At 35.0% G+C, this 18,736-nt stretch overlaps 1 protein-coding gene across 1 annotated transcript in view; it reads left to right on the top strand.

The window, feature by feature from the left end:
• The window catches only part of LOC129742289 (uncharacterized), a 36,955-nt gene that overhangs the window by 1,856 nt on the left and 16,363 nt on the right, over positions 1–18,736 (top strand). Inside the window, exon 2 of the mRNA XM_055734174.1 lies at positions 18,551–18,694. Within this exon, the coding sequence (XP_055590149.1) occupies positions 18,551–18,694 (144 nt within the window). The remainder of the gene's footprint in view (positions 1–18,550; positions 18,695–18,736) is intronic.

Raw genomic sequence — 18,736 nt, 5'->3', positions numbered from 1 at the left:
AATGTTTATTGTTACGTTAAATTTCCAAGTTATGGTTTACTGCACTCAAATGGCAGCTAATTTCGCTTTATGATAAACATTAAAGAATTTTACCCAGGCAGTATCTGGGTTAATACCGCGTATTATTATAACTTTTCACTTTTCAATCATTATTATTGAAATTTTCATTGGTTTCGTAATTCTAAACCCTTTTCCCTCCCTATTTTTAAAAGTAAAATCTTTAAAAAAAACTGTAGTTGCTTAAATTGGACCAATCGACAGTACAGGGTTTCTTTATTGAATTTCCATCCCAATTTCTGTTTAAGACTTGAAATTTGTATTTTAACATTTTCAACTGATTTAACCAAAATTTTATCATCTACTGAAGTGAATATCCTGAATTCAGCATATCATTTTCCAAATGATCATTCTCAAATTATCATAAAAACGATCTGATAGTTGAGTTGCTAGCATCATTGAGTGATTCTCCTAATATGAATATTTCAATGATCTTAATCTTATCTTTTTCCAGCTTCAATTCATAGGGATTTTCAAATCCTGTGTTGTTTCTTCAGTTACTGAAATTCAGTTTCATATTTTTTTTTCTGAATTTTGAAAATTCAGGATCTTTTTTTAAGGTATTATTTGAATTCCTTATTTGATTTTTTCATTGATAACTGATTCTGTGTTTTAAATATTTAATCTATATTCTCAATTTTTTTCAACCTATCTTTTTACACTAATACCCCTTTGGCTTTGAGGGCATCGAATGAAACTTTCGTCACATTTAGAAAAAACAATTTGATAAAAGAAATTTATCTGATGAGAATCATTTTCATGAACATCGCATGAAAAGATTTTTTTTGTTTCACAGACATTGAATTGAAATTCATATTTGGTGCAATTTCTGCTTTTGATCTGATTGTAACTTTGTATCTCTTTTTTTATTTAATTCATATTTTGTTTCTCAGAACTTGATTTGAAATTAAAATTTTTAAAATTTTGTTTTCTATGTTTCAAATATTCATGATAATTCCTTATTGTCACTAGGTAAATAATTCTCGAATAAGCACAAACCGCAAATTATCAATGATGATATGAAAATCATTTAAAATATCTATCCGGTCATTTTTCAAATTAGAGAATTTAAGTTGGTGATAAGGGTTTAAACAAAAATGATTTTAAAATTTCTAAACACTTCCGCAACGTTTGCATGTGATTGATTAACAATTTTTATTTGAAAATACCAGAAACTATTTTCTACGCAGACAGCATGGTTATTTGAAGATAGTATACTGAACTCATCTCCAGTTTTTTACACGTTTAAAAGGTTTTGTATTTTCTGATAGCATTTGAGAAAAAAATCGAATTATAGGGGCCCCCAGAGAAAAATTGCCCCGGGCCTCCCGATGGCTTAATCCGGCCCTGTCTTGAATTTTCAGTTCTTAACCATAATTTTTTTGCGAGTGATTTTAAGTAAAAAACATTTTTTAGAGAGATTTAGTAAAAGCAAAGTTTTCCCCTTTTTGCTTAAAACACTGTATAAACATTTTGAAGTTCTAACAAGATATTTCGAAAATACTTTAAAAAATAATCTTTTTTAAGTGGTTAATTAAGGTTGCCAGATTTTTTTCAGCTATCCCGGGGAGAAAAAAAATTGGGAATTTCCGAACCCCGGGAAAGATTGAACTTTCAGAACATCCGTTTTAAAAACTGTAGACAGTAGCAAAATCATCGCCAAACTAATGAAACCATCTGATAAAAATGGGCAATTTTCTGAAAATTTAACGATAATTGATGCATAAACTGAAGTCTACCAAACCAACTTCTAACGATAAGGAAAGATCTTTCCTGATTGTGTCAAGTGATTACAGCAAGTGGGAGTCAATTTTGTCGGTTAAAGTACCAAGACACTTTTTTTTGATAAGTACTTGCCAAGTAGATCCACTAATTAATTTAATGTGTTTTTCTCTTGAAATTAAGACCTCAATAATACAAAATTATTGTCCCAGTCCCAGCAAACAAGGAACCATTTCAGAAATGATCACTTAAGTCGTTCACAATGATGTTTCGAATCGCAATTTCAACTGCATAGTGGAAAGATCGTATAAAATGTCGCCTGAAGTCAGATGAAATCGGATATGATAAAAAGTTCGCCATGTTTCTAAATTTTGAAACTATTTTGCTCCCTCACGCAGGGTTGCCAATATGCCTGATTTTTCAGGATATGCCTGATTTTTGGAAGCCGATCCTGATAATCCGATGAGCCTCCGTTTTTCCCTGATTTTTAGTAAAAAGTCTGATTTTTCCTGTTTTTGCATTTGACCAGACATCATATGATTCAATAAGCAGACTGCTGTACGTCGCGATCGGTTAAACGTTAACTATACATTCGAATTCTAAATCTAAAGTTTTGCAATGATTACAAATTAATAAAATCACGTAAGTTAAACTTCTTATGTACCCCTGCTTGATCCGTTTACATTTTCTAAGCTTAATCATCCAAAGGGCTTGGAGAGCAGACTCAACTGCATGTATCGAAAGTAGCATGTGAAACTGATTTCTAATTCGGTAATCAGTATGTTATGCGGAATCTGAATCCCAATGAGAAAAATGAAGTTTTGATCTGAACCTAGTTCAAATATTATTCCAGACTCAGCCAGAGAAATTTAGCCAATGTTCTTACATTTAATTCATAAAAAACGGGAAATTTAAGAACGAATTAATTTTGTTATATTCTCTAAATTCGCCCAGTAGACCGATCCTTTTAAAACTTTTAAACAGTAAAATAAAAACTATTAAACAAATTTTGGAATTATTTTTTTATTCATACTTCGAGCCCAAGTCCATATGCTCGCCCTTTTTAGCCCATTAATAACGTTCTGTACAACGTCAGGTTACCTCCGATTTGACAACTTTTGGGTTCTTCCGGAGGGCCTGCTTCATAATTGCCCAATATTTCTCTATTGGGCGAAGCTCCAGCGCGTTGGGCGGGTTCATTTCCTTTGGCACGAAGGTGACACCGTTGGCGTCGTACCACTCCAACATGTCCTTTGAATAGTGGCATGAAGCGAGATCCGGCCAGAAGATGGACGAGCCCTCGTGCTGCTTCAATATTGGTAGTAAGCGCTTCTGTAGGCACTCCTTGGTGGTTTACCTGCCCGTCGTCACAAAGGGGGCGCTGCGCTTTCCGCAAGAGCAGATCGCTTGCTACACCATGTACTTTTTGGCAAACTGGGGTAGTTTCTGCTTACGAATCTCCTCCGGAACGCTTAATTTGTCCTCTGCGGTGAAGAGCAGCAGGCCCGGTAGCTAACGAAAGTCCACTTTGACGTAGGTTTCGTCGTCCATTACCAGGTAACGCGGCTTCGTCAGCGTTTCGGTGTACAGCTTCCAGGCTCGCGTCTTCCCCACCATGTTTGCCTTTCGTCTCGGTTAGAAGCCTTCTGAACCTTGTATGTACGCAGGCCCCGCTGCTTGGTCCGCTGGACGAATGCACTTGACAAATTCAGCTTTTTGGCGACATCCCGGACCGAACTTCTCGGATCACGTCTAAACTGCTTCAGGGTTCCGAATATCACTCATTTTCAATGAATGTTCCTGATTGCACTTCGCAACTGAACGAATAGCGATCGGGTTTTGTTATTGATTGCTACTGGACCTATCCGATCATCGTTCGTTCTATTCATCGCTAACATATAGATCACCTCGCACGATGCTTGCTGTCAAAACAGTGCAGCACTATCATCCAATTGGAATCTCACCAAAGAGCGATGCATATGGCGAATCATGTTCGTCTAGGATCAGGAGTGAATGGTTCAGGCAGTGAGTAAGTGATACATTCAACCGATCATTAGCAAATGTTGTTTGTTTTTAAACATAGCCAATTAATAAATTTATTTGAATTTACAGCGTTTTTTTACACCAGTAAGAATAAAATCAAATTGTAGTTGTCTTAGTCAGGGAAAGATGTTCACTTCCGCCGTGTTTTCGATTTCAAATAAACCAGGCGGATACTGAGTGAATGACATTCAGAATGGGTCAGTTTGTATCTCACTCATCTCTGATATGCGATGTTTGCAGAATCGATGATTCTGAATGATGCGACTCGGTTTGCATAGCTGAGTGGAGCGCTGATCGAGATTGCATACCAGTCGGGCGAAGCAGTTGCGAGAGGCGCTTTCCTATTATACAGTCAGAATGTTTCAAATAAGAAACGTATCCTGAGTGTTTATTTTGATTGATTTTCTGACCATTGAACTGCTTTACTACGCGCTTGTGATCTTTTTCACTGACGAAGCATCCATTATTGCCGTTATTCACCTTCCGGTCGATGGTTAGGTTCTCGAAGTATCGTTTAAGTATACTCTGCTGACCGTGGATTGGACGATTCCCAGCATCTTACCGATGTCCCGATGTGACAACTCCGGATTCTCGAAATGAGTGCGCAGGATTAATTAACGACGGATTAATTTACAAAAAATTGACAGTGAAGCATGGCCAACGTGATCTATACACTCTTATATGATTATGAGCGAAAGCTAAAGATATAATTCCTAAAAATTAAATTTCTTAGGCGTTTTTCCGTGATGCAATTTGATGTGACACATCCTTTATATGGGAGCCTACTTGATTGAATATTCTATAGAATCCAAGCCATCGAAAGATTCCTTTTAACCACGAACCTCGGGCGTTTTGTTCTAATGGAACATGCCGAACCAAATTTTTATCAATGTCCTTGGTCTTTATCGGATGAATTTTTATAAATAGGAGAGAATGAGGATACTTGATCCCTGGGGATACTTGATTCCTTAGTTATATCTCGAAACTGGAATGTCTTTCAATTTACAAAGATCAAATGTTCTAGAAAAATGTGCAAAATGAGCAAAATAACAATGCTTGCAGTTTAAAATTTGTTAACTAAATAGTTGTTTGATTAATTGAACTTTGTTTGAAAAATTTCACGAAATGTAACTTGAAGATCTTTCTTCATCACTTTAAAACTCTCAACTTTTTTCAGAAAAAGTTTTCTAAAATGTTGATTATGGGTACAATTGATCCCTACAGTTGGGTACAATTGATCCCTCTTCCAAACGGCATATTCTTCTTCTGAATTGATCGTCATGTTTGCTGATTACGAAATTACTTATATTTATCCAAAAACTAATATTTATCAAACAATTGTCTGAAGAAAATAGCAAAAATAATTTATTTTCTCTTAATTATAAAAAATAGCGCCTTTAAGTATGCAATGTTATTAGCGTTGAGACAAAGTTATAGAATTTTCTTCTTATGTCTGCTATAAATTGTGAAATGAGAACAAACATGACCAAAATAGTCAATTTACATTCTATCTTGGGGTTTTGTTTGATTTTTATACAAGGATTAGGGCTTCCTGAATAAAAGATCAAGTCTCCTTCAATAGGGGATCAAGTCTCCCCTAACTCCAGAAAAATCGCAATTTTTTCACTCTCACGAAAATGCTTCTAGTTCATCAACGGGTTTAAGTATTGTTCTAATTTTTGGAGCATAGAAACTTGAAGTTACAATCTGTCAGAAAATGTCAAAGACGGCGAGTTGCTAAATTTTTCCAAAAACATATGGTGAAAATAAGAAAAGGGGATCAAGTATCCCCACTCTCCCTTATAGTTTTATGTAAAAGTTTCAATTATAGAAGTTATTTCTTCACAAAACTGCATTCCGATAAGAGTTATGATAAAAGATTCATTAGGCCTCTGTGAGGTTAATTAACCGGAGATTATTAAACGGAGATTATGGTTTACTTTTTGTTATTTGACTCTTCAAAGCTTCATAGCTTTTTTTTATCATAACTCCTATTGATGCGGTCTTCGGATAAAACATTTATAATAAATTAAGCTTTTGAAAAAATGGTTTATCATGTTCTTCTCGAATAAAATGTCTCAAAATTCTATTCGAATTTCAGGCGCGACCCCTTTCCGTTACCTAAACTGATCATCATTTTGCATGAACCCAGAATCAATTTCAACCTTCAATGTGTTAGATTTTCAGAAATCGACTTATTTGGGCCACTCAAACTGACAGCTTAGTAAATTATTGGAGGGTTAAAACAAACTCCTTCGTTAAATAAAATGTACACAAAAAAAGTAAATTATCGAACTGAATCGAGAAAATGGGGTGAAGAACCCATAACAAATGATACCACCATGATCGATACTTATACCTGTTAGTAGGAATGGCAAAAAAAGGTCTTCAGTTCGGATATTTCACGTTTTTACAAGACTTCCTATATTCATGTTTTTACAATTTGAGAAAAAATGTTGGCAACCTTGCCGGCACGGGCTTCAAAGAAGAAAATCATCGTCATGTTCTCTCTGTGACCAGCAGTGCATCCAGATGGCTAAAAATAAGATGAGCATGGTAATGAAGTTATATCAAGATCACATAGAATCGATGAGATGCAACAAAATCTTCGTTTACGTGAAAAATACCGTAGAATTAATTTCTAAATTGTTATTATTGCAAATAATAAATAAAAAGTTCAGCAGATTTCTGCTAGTCAGATTCAATTGTGAATTCTGAAAAAAATAAACAAAAAAATCAAAATTGATCAGTACGGCAGATCTTTTTTGAAGTAAGATTTTAACCTGATCCGTATTTTCTGATTAATTGATCCGACTGCTTCTATGCCTTCTCGGCGGCCCTTGGAAAGAACGAAGTTGGCCATAATTTTTGGTCGCTTGGAATCCTAAATTCCTCAGAGAGCCAACGCCTTTCTATTTTCCTGGGTATGTTCCTCATCCTTGGCTGTTTTCTTCTATTTTTGTTTGCTTGAAAAAAAAAAACTGTTCAAATTCACGAAAAATATCAACAAATCGATTTCCATTTTATTTTATTTTTAAGGGAAACGAGAACAAGTCAAGCAAAAGAAAAAACACTAACCTTTACTGATCCCGCTGGGTAGATTCTGGAATCGAAATTTTTGTTGAAATAATTAAAAAAAAGGAACTTGGATATCACCTTCTTACCGTTTTCCCCCCTTTCCGGCCGCTACATGAGCCAAGGTGCCTTTATTGCTGATCCGTGCTTCCGGGTTTTGATGTGCTGTTGGTGTTGGGAGCAATTTAATTTGCTAATTCGATAATGTTTGAAGTATTTATCACTTACCGGAGTCAAACGAGGAAACTTAATCGGGTGCAGAAAATTTTGTTACCGATCTCCAGTGGTGGAACTTTTCCCGGAAATGAATATGCAGCTCAGCTGTTTGAGGACTGCCGATTTTCGTATAAGAATTCATGCATTCGTACGTCTTGTATACAAGGCGCACGTAGAATCGATGGGATGCATTAAGAGCTTCTTTTCCGTGAGAAATCCCGTAGAATTAATTTCTAAATTATTTTGCGTGTACACAAATGCAACTGTTTCTCTACAACTTATTACAATCCCTCGATTCAAACCTATCCCAGAACAATCATATTTCACATAATATTATTGGAAGAAATGAAGTTTGAAGTATTATAGCTCAGTTGTCACATTCGTGAGTAGTAGAGGAAAGTCTGTTGAAAACTCTTTATAACTTGAAAAATAAAAATCGCCTAAAGTGCAGTTGTCTGTAGAGTCCAGTTAAAACATTTCCCGATTTGTAAACGCTTATTCTTTTATCAAATACTCAGCTTATCACTTTCACGTTTCACTCCTCAACTGTCAAATCACTTCTCTCATCTTTTCCAACGCCGTCTTTGATTTTACATAAACTTATATTTGTTATTTATTATAGTTGTTTGGTATTTGTTATTGTGTACATCAATCACAATACTTATCATCGAGGTGCGACCCACGTTGTCCATTCAAACAGTTCGTAAACGATAATTGAATCATCGAAAAAAAATTATGCTTGTGTTAATAAAAAAGAACTACTCTGTGAATCTTCAAAATTCTCCAGCTATGGGGACCTTAACCTGTTTTGATACCAAGAAAATGTACATCGTTTCTAGGTCAGCCTTCCGCACAGTTCACAGTTCCCTGACTTAAATTTCATATGTCCCAAAGCCACGTGGATTCCCGTATCACACGAAAGGGCATAAAACCAAAACCGTGCAGTGTGTAGTGATCCACGCGGCTATCGGGAAGCACGCCACGAAATCAACCTACATTCACGTAAGAAAAAAACAAAACAAATCTTGGAACTGGAACTGAACCCGGTTAAAAGGCGGAACGGGTTTCTTTATTTTTCCGCAAAATTTCATGGTTATCAGACGCAGCTCGCCGCCACCCCTCCTTTCCTCGCGAGGCCGCCGGCGGACGAACGGTCTAACAAATGTGGAAAAGGACTAATTTTCCCGTTTCCTTCGGGTACCTGCCCGTTTATCCTCTTTTGGCACAATGGCGGTGGACACGCGGTCACTCGGTTATTTTTATGCTAATTTCAATAACCATGTACGCTTTTTTTTTGCTTCTATTTATTTCTGCTGGAACAATTTGTCATGCTAGCCAGACTAGGTTCATTTAAATTCATAAAAGGTTTTTCTTCTCTCATTGAATCTGATTTTCCGCTACGCGTTATTGCATTACATATTTCGTTGAAGAATTTTAGAAAATTCTAACAATGCGTTTTGAATTCTGGTTCTAAAACGAAGTAAATAAAACCGATTTTTTGTCCTATTATATGCAGTAAGTTCTAGACATTGTTAAAATAGGACTCAATATTTTAACAAGAAGAACATGTCCCATTTAACTTTTGAGTTGAGTTGAGTTGAGCCTGGTAATGGGGTTTATGCCATTTATATATTCTTTAAAGAAAATATTTCGCTGAACAACTTTGTCGAAGACCGTAACTTCGTATTCTATGAGACAAAAAAGTTATTAGCTGTTAAATAGGGGTATATCTTTTGGCATTGAAAATCAAAAAATAAACTGACATCACTGCTTGTGCCTAGCGAGGTATTGCATGACTACTTTTCAAGGAAAACTTCGATAGGCAAAAGCAGTGACGTCAGTTGAATTGATTGATTTACAATGCCAAAAGACATATTCCTATTCAACAGCTACACGCTCTTTTTTTTTAAACTCAAAATTAAGTAGTTTTGGTTCAAAACAGCACTTCAGTGGCAGCCCTCAACTTTAAGTTTGTCTGGCAATCGCAAAACTAAGTTCTGATAGGCATACTCAATATTAAGTTCGGCAGCCGAACTCGAATTTATCCTTTTTTTCGAGGATAGCTTATTTTCAGGGAATTAAAGGATGATTAAAATTTGTTGTACCCGGATGTTGCTGTTCCGGTACATTGCATTGCACTTACAGAGCGGTGGAAAGTTTTGACACTCCCGGTCAAAGAAAACTTCTGGATGTTACTTCCTACGGGAAGTAAACAACATCCGGAAGTTTCCGGACATTCCAAGCCGCTCACTGTATGGTGACAATGACGGACAGAATTTTACGCTGACACGGTGAACATGCATTCCATTATGAAGTTCCTTCATAGTCTTCCGGTAGGGGAGGAGCGGGCTATATGCGCCTATCAAGCAGAACACTGATTTAATCAAATATCACATCGAATATGTGTACAAAAACTATATACACGTGTGCAGGCATCAGTTTTCTATACATTTGAGTAATTTTTTTGTTAAAATTTTCTTCTGTTTCCAAGAAAACGATTTTATTATAAGTGTTGTCTAAAATGCCGAACCTCAAACCGTGCGGGCTAAATGCGCCTGTTTATGTTTTGAACAAAATTTCTGTTTTTTGGGCAATATTTCCGTATGAATTCATTGAAACTGCTAGAAAGTAATAGTATCCGTACCACAAAGCTGAAGTTTTATAAAAATCTATGTATATTATAATTTTATGGAACAAAACAAAAGTTAGGGTTGCCATACTATGGAGGCAGTTCATCCATGAGAAAAACTTAATCAAATCTGTTTTTAGATCTTCAATTCTTTCTTAACATGTTATTTAGAGCTTAGATTTGAAGGTTCAATGATAAAAATCATTTATTTATTCTATTTTACCTGTTATTTTAGGATGGAGGCATTTTACAAACATGATGGTGGCATATAAAAACACTCTATTATTCCGCTATATAATCAATATTAAACCTCCACAAAAGCTGAAATATGTTGTATTTCTTAAGTTCATTTGTGTAAGAAACAAAAACCATCCTAGTTTTTGTTTTAAGCTTCTTTACGTATAATTTTTAAAAGTCGAAATATTACATTAAAAGGTATCAAAACCTTGTATGATTTTTTAAATTTTTATGAGTTTGTTAATTCATAAAATTCTTTCTTGCCTTATGTTCTAAGCGTATCACCCTCAAAATGCATTGGTCAGATAAGCTATCTAGTCAGCCATTTCATCTAACAGCCGTAGGGTCATTTAACCCGATAGGCCCTTTAGGAAAACTTTCCCCTAATTGTTCCGGAACGACAAAATTTTGCGGCGTGTTCGTTGGTTGCTGTTCCGGTTCGAACTGAACTCGCTAAGTGTTTTCAGTCCAACAAAGAGAGTTCAATTTTTAGTTCATAAGGTCGAACGCAGCTTTGCTCCCTCGCCGAAGGATAAAAAAGGATCAATTTTGAGTTCGCAGTTCGAACTCCGTTTTGAACCATCGCAAGGAGGAAAAAGGGTACTTAACTTTAAGTTCTTAGAATCGAACTATGTTTTGAACCTCGGTCGTACTTAATTTTGAGTTAAAATAGAGGAGCGTGTAACAACTTTTTTGTTTAGTAAGATACGAAGTTACGGTCTTCGACAAAGTTGTTTAGCGGAATATTTTATTTAAAGAATTTATGAATAGGCACAAAACCCATTATCAGGTTTGGATCCACAGAAGAAACAAAAATGGTGTTAAGTTTTCAAATCCAAATAGTCAATTTTACCATACACACATAAAAATTTAATTTTACTTATATGGCCATTACTTGAAAATTCTGCAAAAAATCAAGTATCGCAACCGTTATGTAATTACATCACTAGCAAACGTTTGAAAACGACTTTTTGGTTGATTTGAATTTATTGCAGAAATCTTGAGTTTGTATCCAAAGAAGAAGTTTTTCGACTTTAAATTTTAGACATCGCGTGCGCCATTTAAAACGTATACTATAAACCACCGTTTTTCTAAACCAAGGCTATTTCAGATTACGTTTTCTGTTTTTTTGAAGCTTAGTTTTCAAAATTGAACTAAAATTTGAACTTGGTCGAAGTTATGAGAAATTAAGCCGGTTCTCCTTATTCGGCACAAAAACAACATATTCTACTTTTTATCACTTCACCAGAGTTTTCACGTAATGGCACAATTCCAGATCCAACTAAACAGTATATAAACTATGTTGGAGCGAAAATGGTCACATTTGGAGTCGCCAATGTTATGAAACACCAGCGTACTTGCAGCTTCCACAGATCGCAAGCCTCCTCAAAAACTAGACTTAAAATTTTTCAATTTTTGCTTCTGTTTATCTTCGGAATATCCAGGTGAGGCTTTTCAATGAAAACTTTCTAGTTGAAAACCTGCCAGGTGCCATCTAAAGTATTCGTTTTGCTGCCCATTAGGAAATTTTTCAAAATAACTACCCGCTAGCGGTCCAAATATGTAGCGCACGATTTGACCACCGTAATTTGTTTATTTTAATGATGGGCAGCTTTAACCCGTGTAGAAATTAAGTCAGGCCTGTTTTTTAGTCAGCTTAGACAAAAGCAATCAGAATAAGTTATCTTTTTTATGATGAGATTTGCTGGCGGGTCACATGAAAAAAATTCTCATGTATGCAGAGCAAAAATAAACTTACTGATTTTTTAAGATAAAAATAAAAAATCTTTTTATATTGCACTTACTAATTTGCAGCTTCCAGGAACTGCCAGTCTTCTTTAAAACTAGATATCAAATCTTTCTTCTTATTTTCCTCGATCTTCACCGGAACATTCAGGTGAGACTTGTCAACGAAACATTTCTGGCTGGAGATCTACCAGTTGCCCTCTAAAAAAATCGGTTTTGCAGTTATTATTCTTTTTCACTCCGCTCTAAATATTCAGCGCATGTTTTGAAAGACATACACCGTCTTAGCAACTTAAAATTAACATTTAACACTTACCGAGATGAGAATTGAACCCATGCCATCAGTGAGTCAGCAATTACCGTCTTACAACGCTAACCACTCGACCACCGAGACGTACATTTGACCCTATTTATTGTTAATTTTACCGATTGACAACTTTTTGAACTTTGCAACATGAAGTATTTTGCTGTTTCAAGTCTGTTGGATGAGCCAGACAGAAGAATTGACTTTTTCGACACTTCTATAATCGAAATGTTCGGATAGCGCTTTATAAAACCTTCCAAATTCTTTGTTTTCATAGAATCAATCATTCTCACTTTTATTCAAACTTTAGCCTACCGTTAGATTTCCCAAGCTTCTTAGATTGATTTATAATATAAACTTTGGTCGAATAGAATTCCTATGTATAGCTGTTCTGAGGTCTCTCAAAGGCACTTTTCTGGATTTTGGTTCGCTATCTAAAAAATCATTGGAAGGATCGCCTCGAAATCACATGTAAACATTTCCGTCGCTACTAAGTTTCACTGAAAATATCGTCAGTTTCCATGCAGCTATCGAAAAAGTCAAAACTACGCTGTACCAAATATAAAAAGTTAAAGATTTTACAAAACAATCCGTTGAATTCTCAGATATATTTTGATATTCAGCAGATAGTTTCGTGTTGAATTTAACTGACGTAGTTTTGAATCCAGTATAAAAGTGAATTTTAGTGCAAGAAAATCTTTAAAAAAATCAAATTGATAAAAAGTTTAAGAAATCAGCTACCTTTCGCTACCTGTATTTCGCATTTTGACAATCTAAGGCTATGATCGTTTAGAATCCGGGCAGTTACAAACGCGTGCATTTTAAAAACTTTCTATGAAATGAAGGTGTTAGTATGACATTTAATGTAAAAATATAAAAAAAAATTTATTAATGATTTCAAGAAATATTCTAACTTTTTCATAAAATCTCTTTTTTTATCTTTGCACACTTTTTTCAGTCATGTATTGATTTATTCTTTTTACCACAGAAGCAACACCTTTGCAAAATCATGATATTTTACACAAACTCACCTGGAAAAAGCAATTGGAATCTGGTTGGAACCTTTTCATGAGTAGGCATCTCGAAGAATTTGATCTCTTAAATCCGGTTTTAACATAAATTTTTTTGTCCATCAGAACACATCTGTCATATTGCGTAAAAACCAGATGCACAGATTGCGATCTTTGGAACTGATCATTATTAGTTACTAGCTGACCCGTTGTGCTTTGCGACACCTTCCGAAAATAAATGTAATTTGTAAAGGTTTATTCAAATTTAGATTTTAGAGAGCATTTTTTCAAATCAAACCTCATCATTCTTCAGAACCAACAACTTTGAAATGAGAGCTGCAGCTGTAGTTCTGAATTGCAATTCAAAGATGGTATATATTATTTACTGAAACCTGATCTCTAAACTCGTTTTTCAAGAACTGAAATTTGTACTCTGTACCCAAAAAAAACCTTTTTAAATATGGTCCCTTCTTTGAAAAGCTCTTTATCTTAAATTTACATGAGAGCTCCCCATCTTTTCCAATTTTGTCCCCCACCGCTTGAAGAAGGTAGGCAAATTTAACCGGCTCGAGTTTACATAAATTACTAATTGAAAGAAAAAGATTCGCATATTGGAATTCATTGCTAATTGTACTTTATGGAGATAGAATTTTTAAAACCGATGAATAGCGTGATTCGAGACAGTTTTTTGAGTATATTCCTAATATTCTGTATTATGAGCACTTCCAGCTCCTGATAAGCTTTAGATGGGTAATTTTTGGGAGTTGAAAAAATAAGCTATAGAAATTTAAAAAAAAAAATGATAAAAAGGATTTTTAATAACCATTTTCAAACAGCTTTTTTAACCATCCTCGCCTACGAAGCAGTTTGAATATCTATCCTTGTTGCGCCAAAATTATGTTAAAAAAATGTTTCGCCATATTCCAAACTCGTGGACATGAGTCATTATAGCTTGAAGTTTTCCCAAACAACACTTATTATGGCTATAAAAATATATTAAATTTGTTATATATTAAATACAGTGCGAATTTCTTTTTTTTTAATTTACTACGGCAAAAAATATAGAGATTTAAAAAAATGTCAGTTGCATCACTAAATAAGTTCTCAGCGTTTTTTTTTATTTTCTTTTCGAAAGTCAAATATTTAAAAATGTTGGCACAATCAAATTTCTAAGTTTACATTTGTCCCGTATATTGGGGCAAGTGTTAATGCAAAGTTTATTTACAGATGCGTCAGAGTAATGGCTTTAAAATGGATTTAATACGTATTCCTGTTTTCTATCAAGTTTCAATGATATATCTGCAGTATTCCTGCAGTATAAATTTATGTTTGTTACTCCACTTTTAACGAATGCTGTTCAAGGGGAATGAACTTCATTTACAAAGACATTTAAGAATTGTCAATATCCGCTTCAGTTTCAACATTCGGAATACCCCTTCTAGTCTTTCCAACATATTGAATCATTTTGAAGATGAATTTCTTAAAAGTTCGACGTTTGCCCTTGCCCCACCGTGTAAGTTGACAGGAGGGAATATTGTTTTTATCACTTTAAGGGTTTACTAAAAATTTCTCATACAAATTTTGCGTCCAATTGAATATCAGTTATAAAGTCTCGCTTTTTAAAAACGAAGCGGATCAAAAGTCTTTTTTAAGCAGCCATGAAACACAAAAACACTTTTCATATTAAGTACGTACTTGAATTAGTATGTAATCAAAAAGTACGATGGTTTTTTCAGAATTATTTGAAATAAAAAGCTCCCATATTCATTTCTAAATTTGTTTCCGTTGTGTATTTGGGCCGAAGTAACCATTTCTTGAAGAAAACATAATTTTTAATTTTTTTTAACAGAAAAAGTTGAACGTTTGAACATGTTCTAATGTTCCTTGAATGAAAAGTCGAACGCTACCTACATTAACACGAACTAAATATGGAAGTATTTTTGCAAATCTTTCAATTGGTTTTAATTCGATTGATAAAATACCAATCCTGTCACATCTAGGCGTTATTTATTACCACGTGCAATTAAGTAAGAAAAAAACACATCTAGGTTGCATATCGCCCCCACGTGCATAAGAAACATAGGTACTTGGTTGAGAAACAGGCGCCTGTTTGTTAAATTAGTCCAGCGATCAATGAACAGTATGCTTTAGTTACTATCCACTTGTGACGGCGTTTGCTTGAACATAGAGACGAAAAACAAACCCCTCAAATAAAAGAAAATCTCTAAAAATGGATGCCATGACTTTTCAATTTCAGATTTTGGCAAACAAAAATGTAGGTACCTACCTATATGTTTTATTCGATCGGCAAAATTTCAATCTGGGTCTCATCTAGGCGTCATTCATAACCACGTGCTGTACAAATGAGCTACGAATCAAGTAGAAAAAAAACACATCAAGGCTTTCATATCGCCACCCCTTGCATTGAAAATATTCTTGGTTGAGAAATACGCGCCAAAATATTCCCACTGATCAGTATGCTATGCCATGGTCACTATCCTTTTGCGACGTTGGCTCGCGACGCCTCGACCTTGGAGACGAAAAACAAACCGCCCAAAGGAAAAAAAAATCTTGAGAAAATGGATGTCATGACTTTAATTTGTTTCGAAAAACTACAAATTTTGTATGGAAGCCAACCCTCCCTTAAGTCGCATGGAGTTTTGACTATTACAGAAACCATCCCCGGCCTCAAAAACCCTCAGATGCCAATTTTTACGATGATCGGTTCAGTAGTTTCCGAGTCTATAGGGAACAGACAGACAGACAAACATTCATTTTTATATATATAGATTTGCTTGGTGTCTACTAGTCAGGCAACACTTTTTGCCAGCCGGAAATGGATATTTTGCATTATTTGAGGAGTCTGCATTCAGTTATCCCCAATAACCATAGACTTTCTACCATATTTAACATCAAGGGTTGCACTCCGATGGTTGGTTTGAACTTCGTGTGGATCCTAGAGTGGCTCCTTATACTTCTTAGACCATTTGGTCAAAAAAAAAAATATCAGAAAAAATCAACAGTTCAGGAGCTTTCAAGTCAACAATGACTAATTTTCGAGGCGCGAAATGCGTAAAAGGAGCAAATTTGTGCAAAATTATTTTTACCATGTCTTTTTGCATCGTAAATATCTCAAACACACGTTAACTTAAAAATCTATCAAAAATAGGCAAGATAGTCCTTTCCATAACCAACACAACACTACTAAAGTAGCATATCCGAGCTGTATCAACGTAGCTATCACCGAAATAAAGTGCCCGGATACTAAATGATCATAGCCTTAAAAATGCAAAAATGTCTCAAATTATGTCAACTTTTGAATCCTCTTTTCAAAATTTATCTGGTGTAACTTAAACAATTTTTACGATTCATTGATTTAAAAGAACGGTTTTTACGCCGCTTTTTTACTTTTTTGTGGTTCTGATTTAAAAAAATATTAAAAATGTATATTCATATTTGCAACGTATTGCTTCGTACTTCAGCTTTCTTGGACACTTAGTGGATTTTTTTTAAGCATTTCGTAGCTCATCTACAGTTTTTTTTCCGAAGCATGTTTTGCTTAGACTTTGAATAAAGGTAAACTGAAGTGTTGTATGTGAATAATATATAATTGAGTTATTTTGCAATGTTTGCAAACCTATGAATTTTGTAAAACTCGGTTGAGAAACAAGAGAGATAGGGGAACATGCTCTATTATGCGCCACTTAAGCGAATCGCTGATTTGCTATGTATTCCACATACAAGTTGTGTAAAAAACGAGTATAATCGTTGAAGAAAAGTGTTTTCTACAAATGCCTATGATTTTTCATTACTTAAGTTCCTTTAGTTGCTTCAAAAACTAGATTTTTAAAAACCATATTCAAAGCCACAGAACAAAACTGTGTTGCAAATACGCGCTGCTGTGTATTCAATACGCGCCTAGCAGCCGAGCACACCCGAAAGCAGCCGAAGCCGAAACACACCAATACTTACATACACTTTGACTGAAAAGAAAATCAAAATGGATTAATCAAAATTAAAAAAAAATGAAAAGTAGATTTTTTGGGCTGAACTAAGGCTCTAAATATGGTATTAGACTTTTTGTTCACTTTCAATAAAAATTGGCTGTTTTGAAAAATTAATGCTACTTTCAGCATACTACGATTGGCGCGTTATAACGAACGCATGGGCCGTGATTAAACGTACCCATAAAAACATATCTTAGCGAGTTCAGTATGATTTTTTAGCGTAAAATCATAGTTTAGGTTCTCTTCTATCGATGTGTCAGAAAATATTGTCTTATTCATCTTTCTCTGCTAGGTGACACCTTATTGAAAGTGTTTAAAAATTTACATCGAACTGAAGAAAACCCTAAATTGTGAAATTTCCACGACACAGAGCTATTTTAAGGGAAAATTCATACTTGCCATGGCTTATCACAGCATTCAAATTATTTGGTAATATTTTGCAGGATTAAAATGTTACGGATTCTTCAAAACACGAGTGGCGCGTGGGGCGATATATGAACTTTTATTCTATAGTGGTTTTAAGCGAGGAGTGTCAAATTGACACTCATGGTCTGATAAGGGATTTTTTTCTGGTTTTTAAGGGTGTATCCATAAAAAAAGTACGGATGCAAAAGTAAGGATTTCAAGAATTAATTTTTTTTTTAAATTTGGATGCACCCGACTAAAGTTACAAGCCGCCAAACTGCCAATAGTATCATGTATATGTATGGGTCAAAATTTTACAAAATACCGATATTTTTGATTAATGTTTATTTTAATGAATATTCAAGAATTTGTCAAATTTGGATTTATTATGTTACTTAAACGTCTGATTGACATGTATCACGTAAAATCGTCTTTTCGTCAAAACGAAAAAAGTTGACCTCGATCTATATTGTGGTGATGCTCTAAATCACTAGTCAACCCTTATTATAAAGTTGACGAAGGCGTCCGTAAATTTATAAAATGTTTTGATATTATCAGTTAAGAAACAATTGTTGGTGACTTCCTCTTTACAGTTCATTAGAGCCTTGCGAGCAAAAAAGGCCACGGAGCGTTTCATGACCATCGGTAATAAATAGGGATTTTTCTTCATTTTGTCAACTTCTAAAGAAACCAGTTTTTTTTTCTTCCATTTGCAAACAAAAACTAGAATAGCAAAAGCAAGAAAATAATGACCCATTTTCGAGCGGCCGAGAGCTTTCAAATTTCGACAAATTACTTCCAGACATGATTTCCTGTCTTGCAATTTGAGCCAAATGTGAAAAGTTTCAAATAAAATTTGACTTCTGCATAATTGACCGTTTGCGGTGAAAATGTGCACAATCTAATTGGCGGCTCATGTACCTGTGCCTTATCTATGGATGATTTATTTAATCATGGCGATGCACGAAAACGCCTTGATCATATACCCCATCTTGTAAAAACGATTTCAAACTCTGAGCAATCGTTGCACCCAAGCTGTAACCACTAAAATGAACTGATTTTCTTACCCTTTCTCAACTTTTTTTTTCTTTTTTTTTAGTGAAAGCCAAGGAATGCTCCGGTCACGCGGATTGTACCACAATTCAGAACACGAGCTGTGTGGCGGCGGCGGATGAACGAATGCGATGCCTGTGTGGCGACTTCGAGGCGCCCGACAACGGAAAATGCCATGCCCCATTCAAAGGTGAGCACCAATGACTACGACGACGGTACCTTGAGGTGCATC

This window comes from Uranotaenia lowii, chromosome 1 (genome assembly GCF_029784155.1).
Source record: "Uranotaenia lowii strain MFRU-FL chromosome 1, ASM2978415v1, whole genome shotgun sequence".
Lineage (NCBI taxonomy): Eukaryota > Metazoa > Arthropoda > Insecta > Diptera > Culicidae > Uranotaenia > Uranotaenia lowii.
The sequence above is the reverse complement of the archived record's forward strand: the minus strand, read 5'-3'. Positions and strand labels throughout refer to the sequence as shown.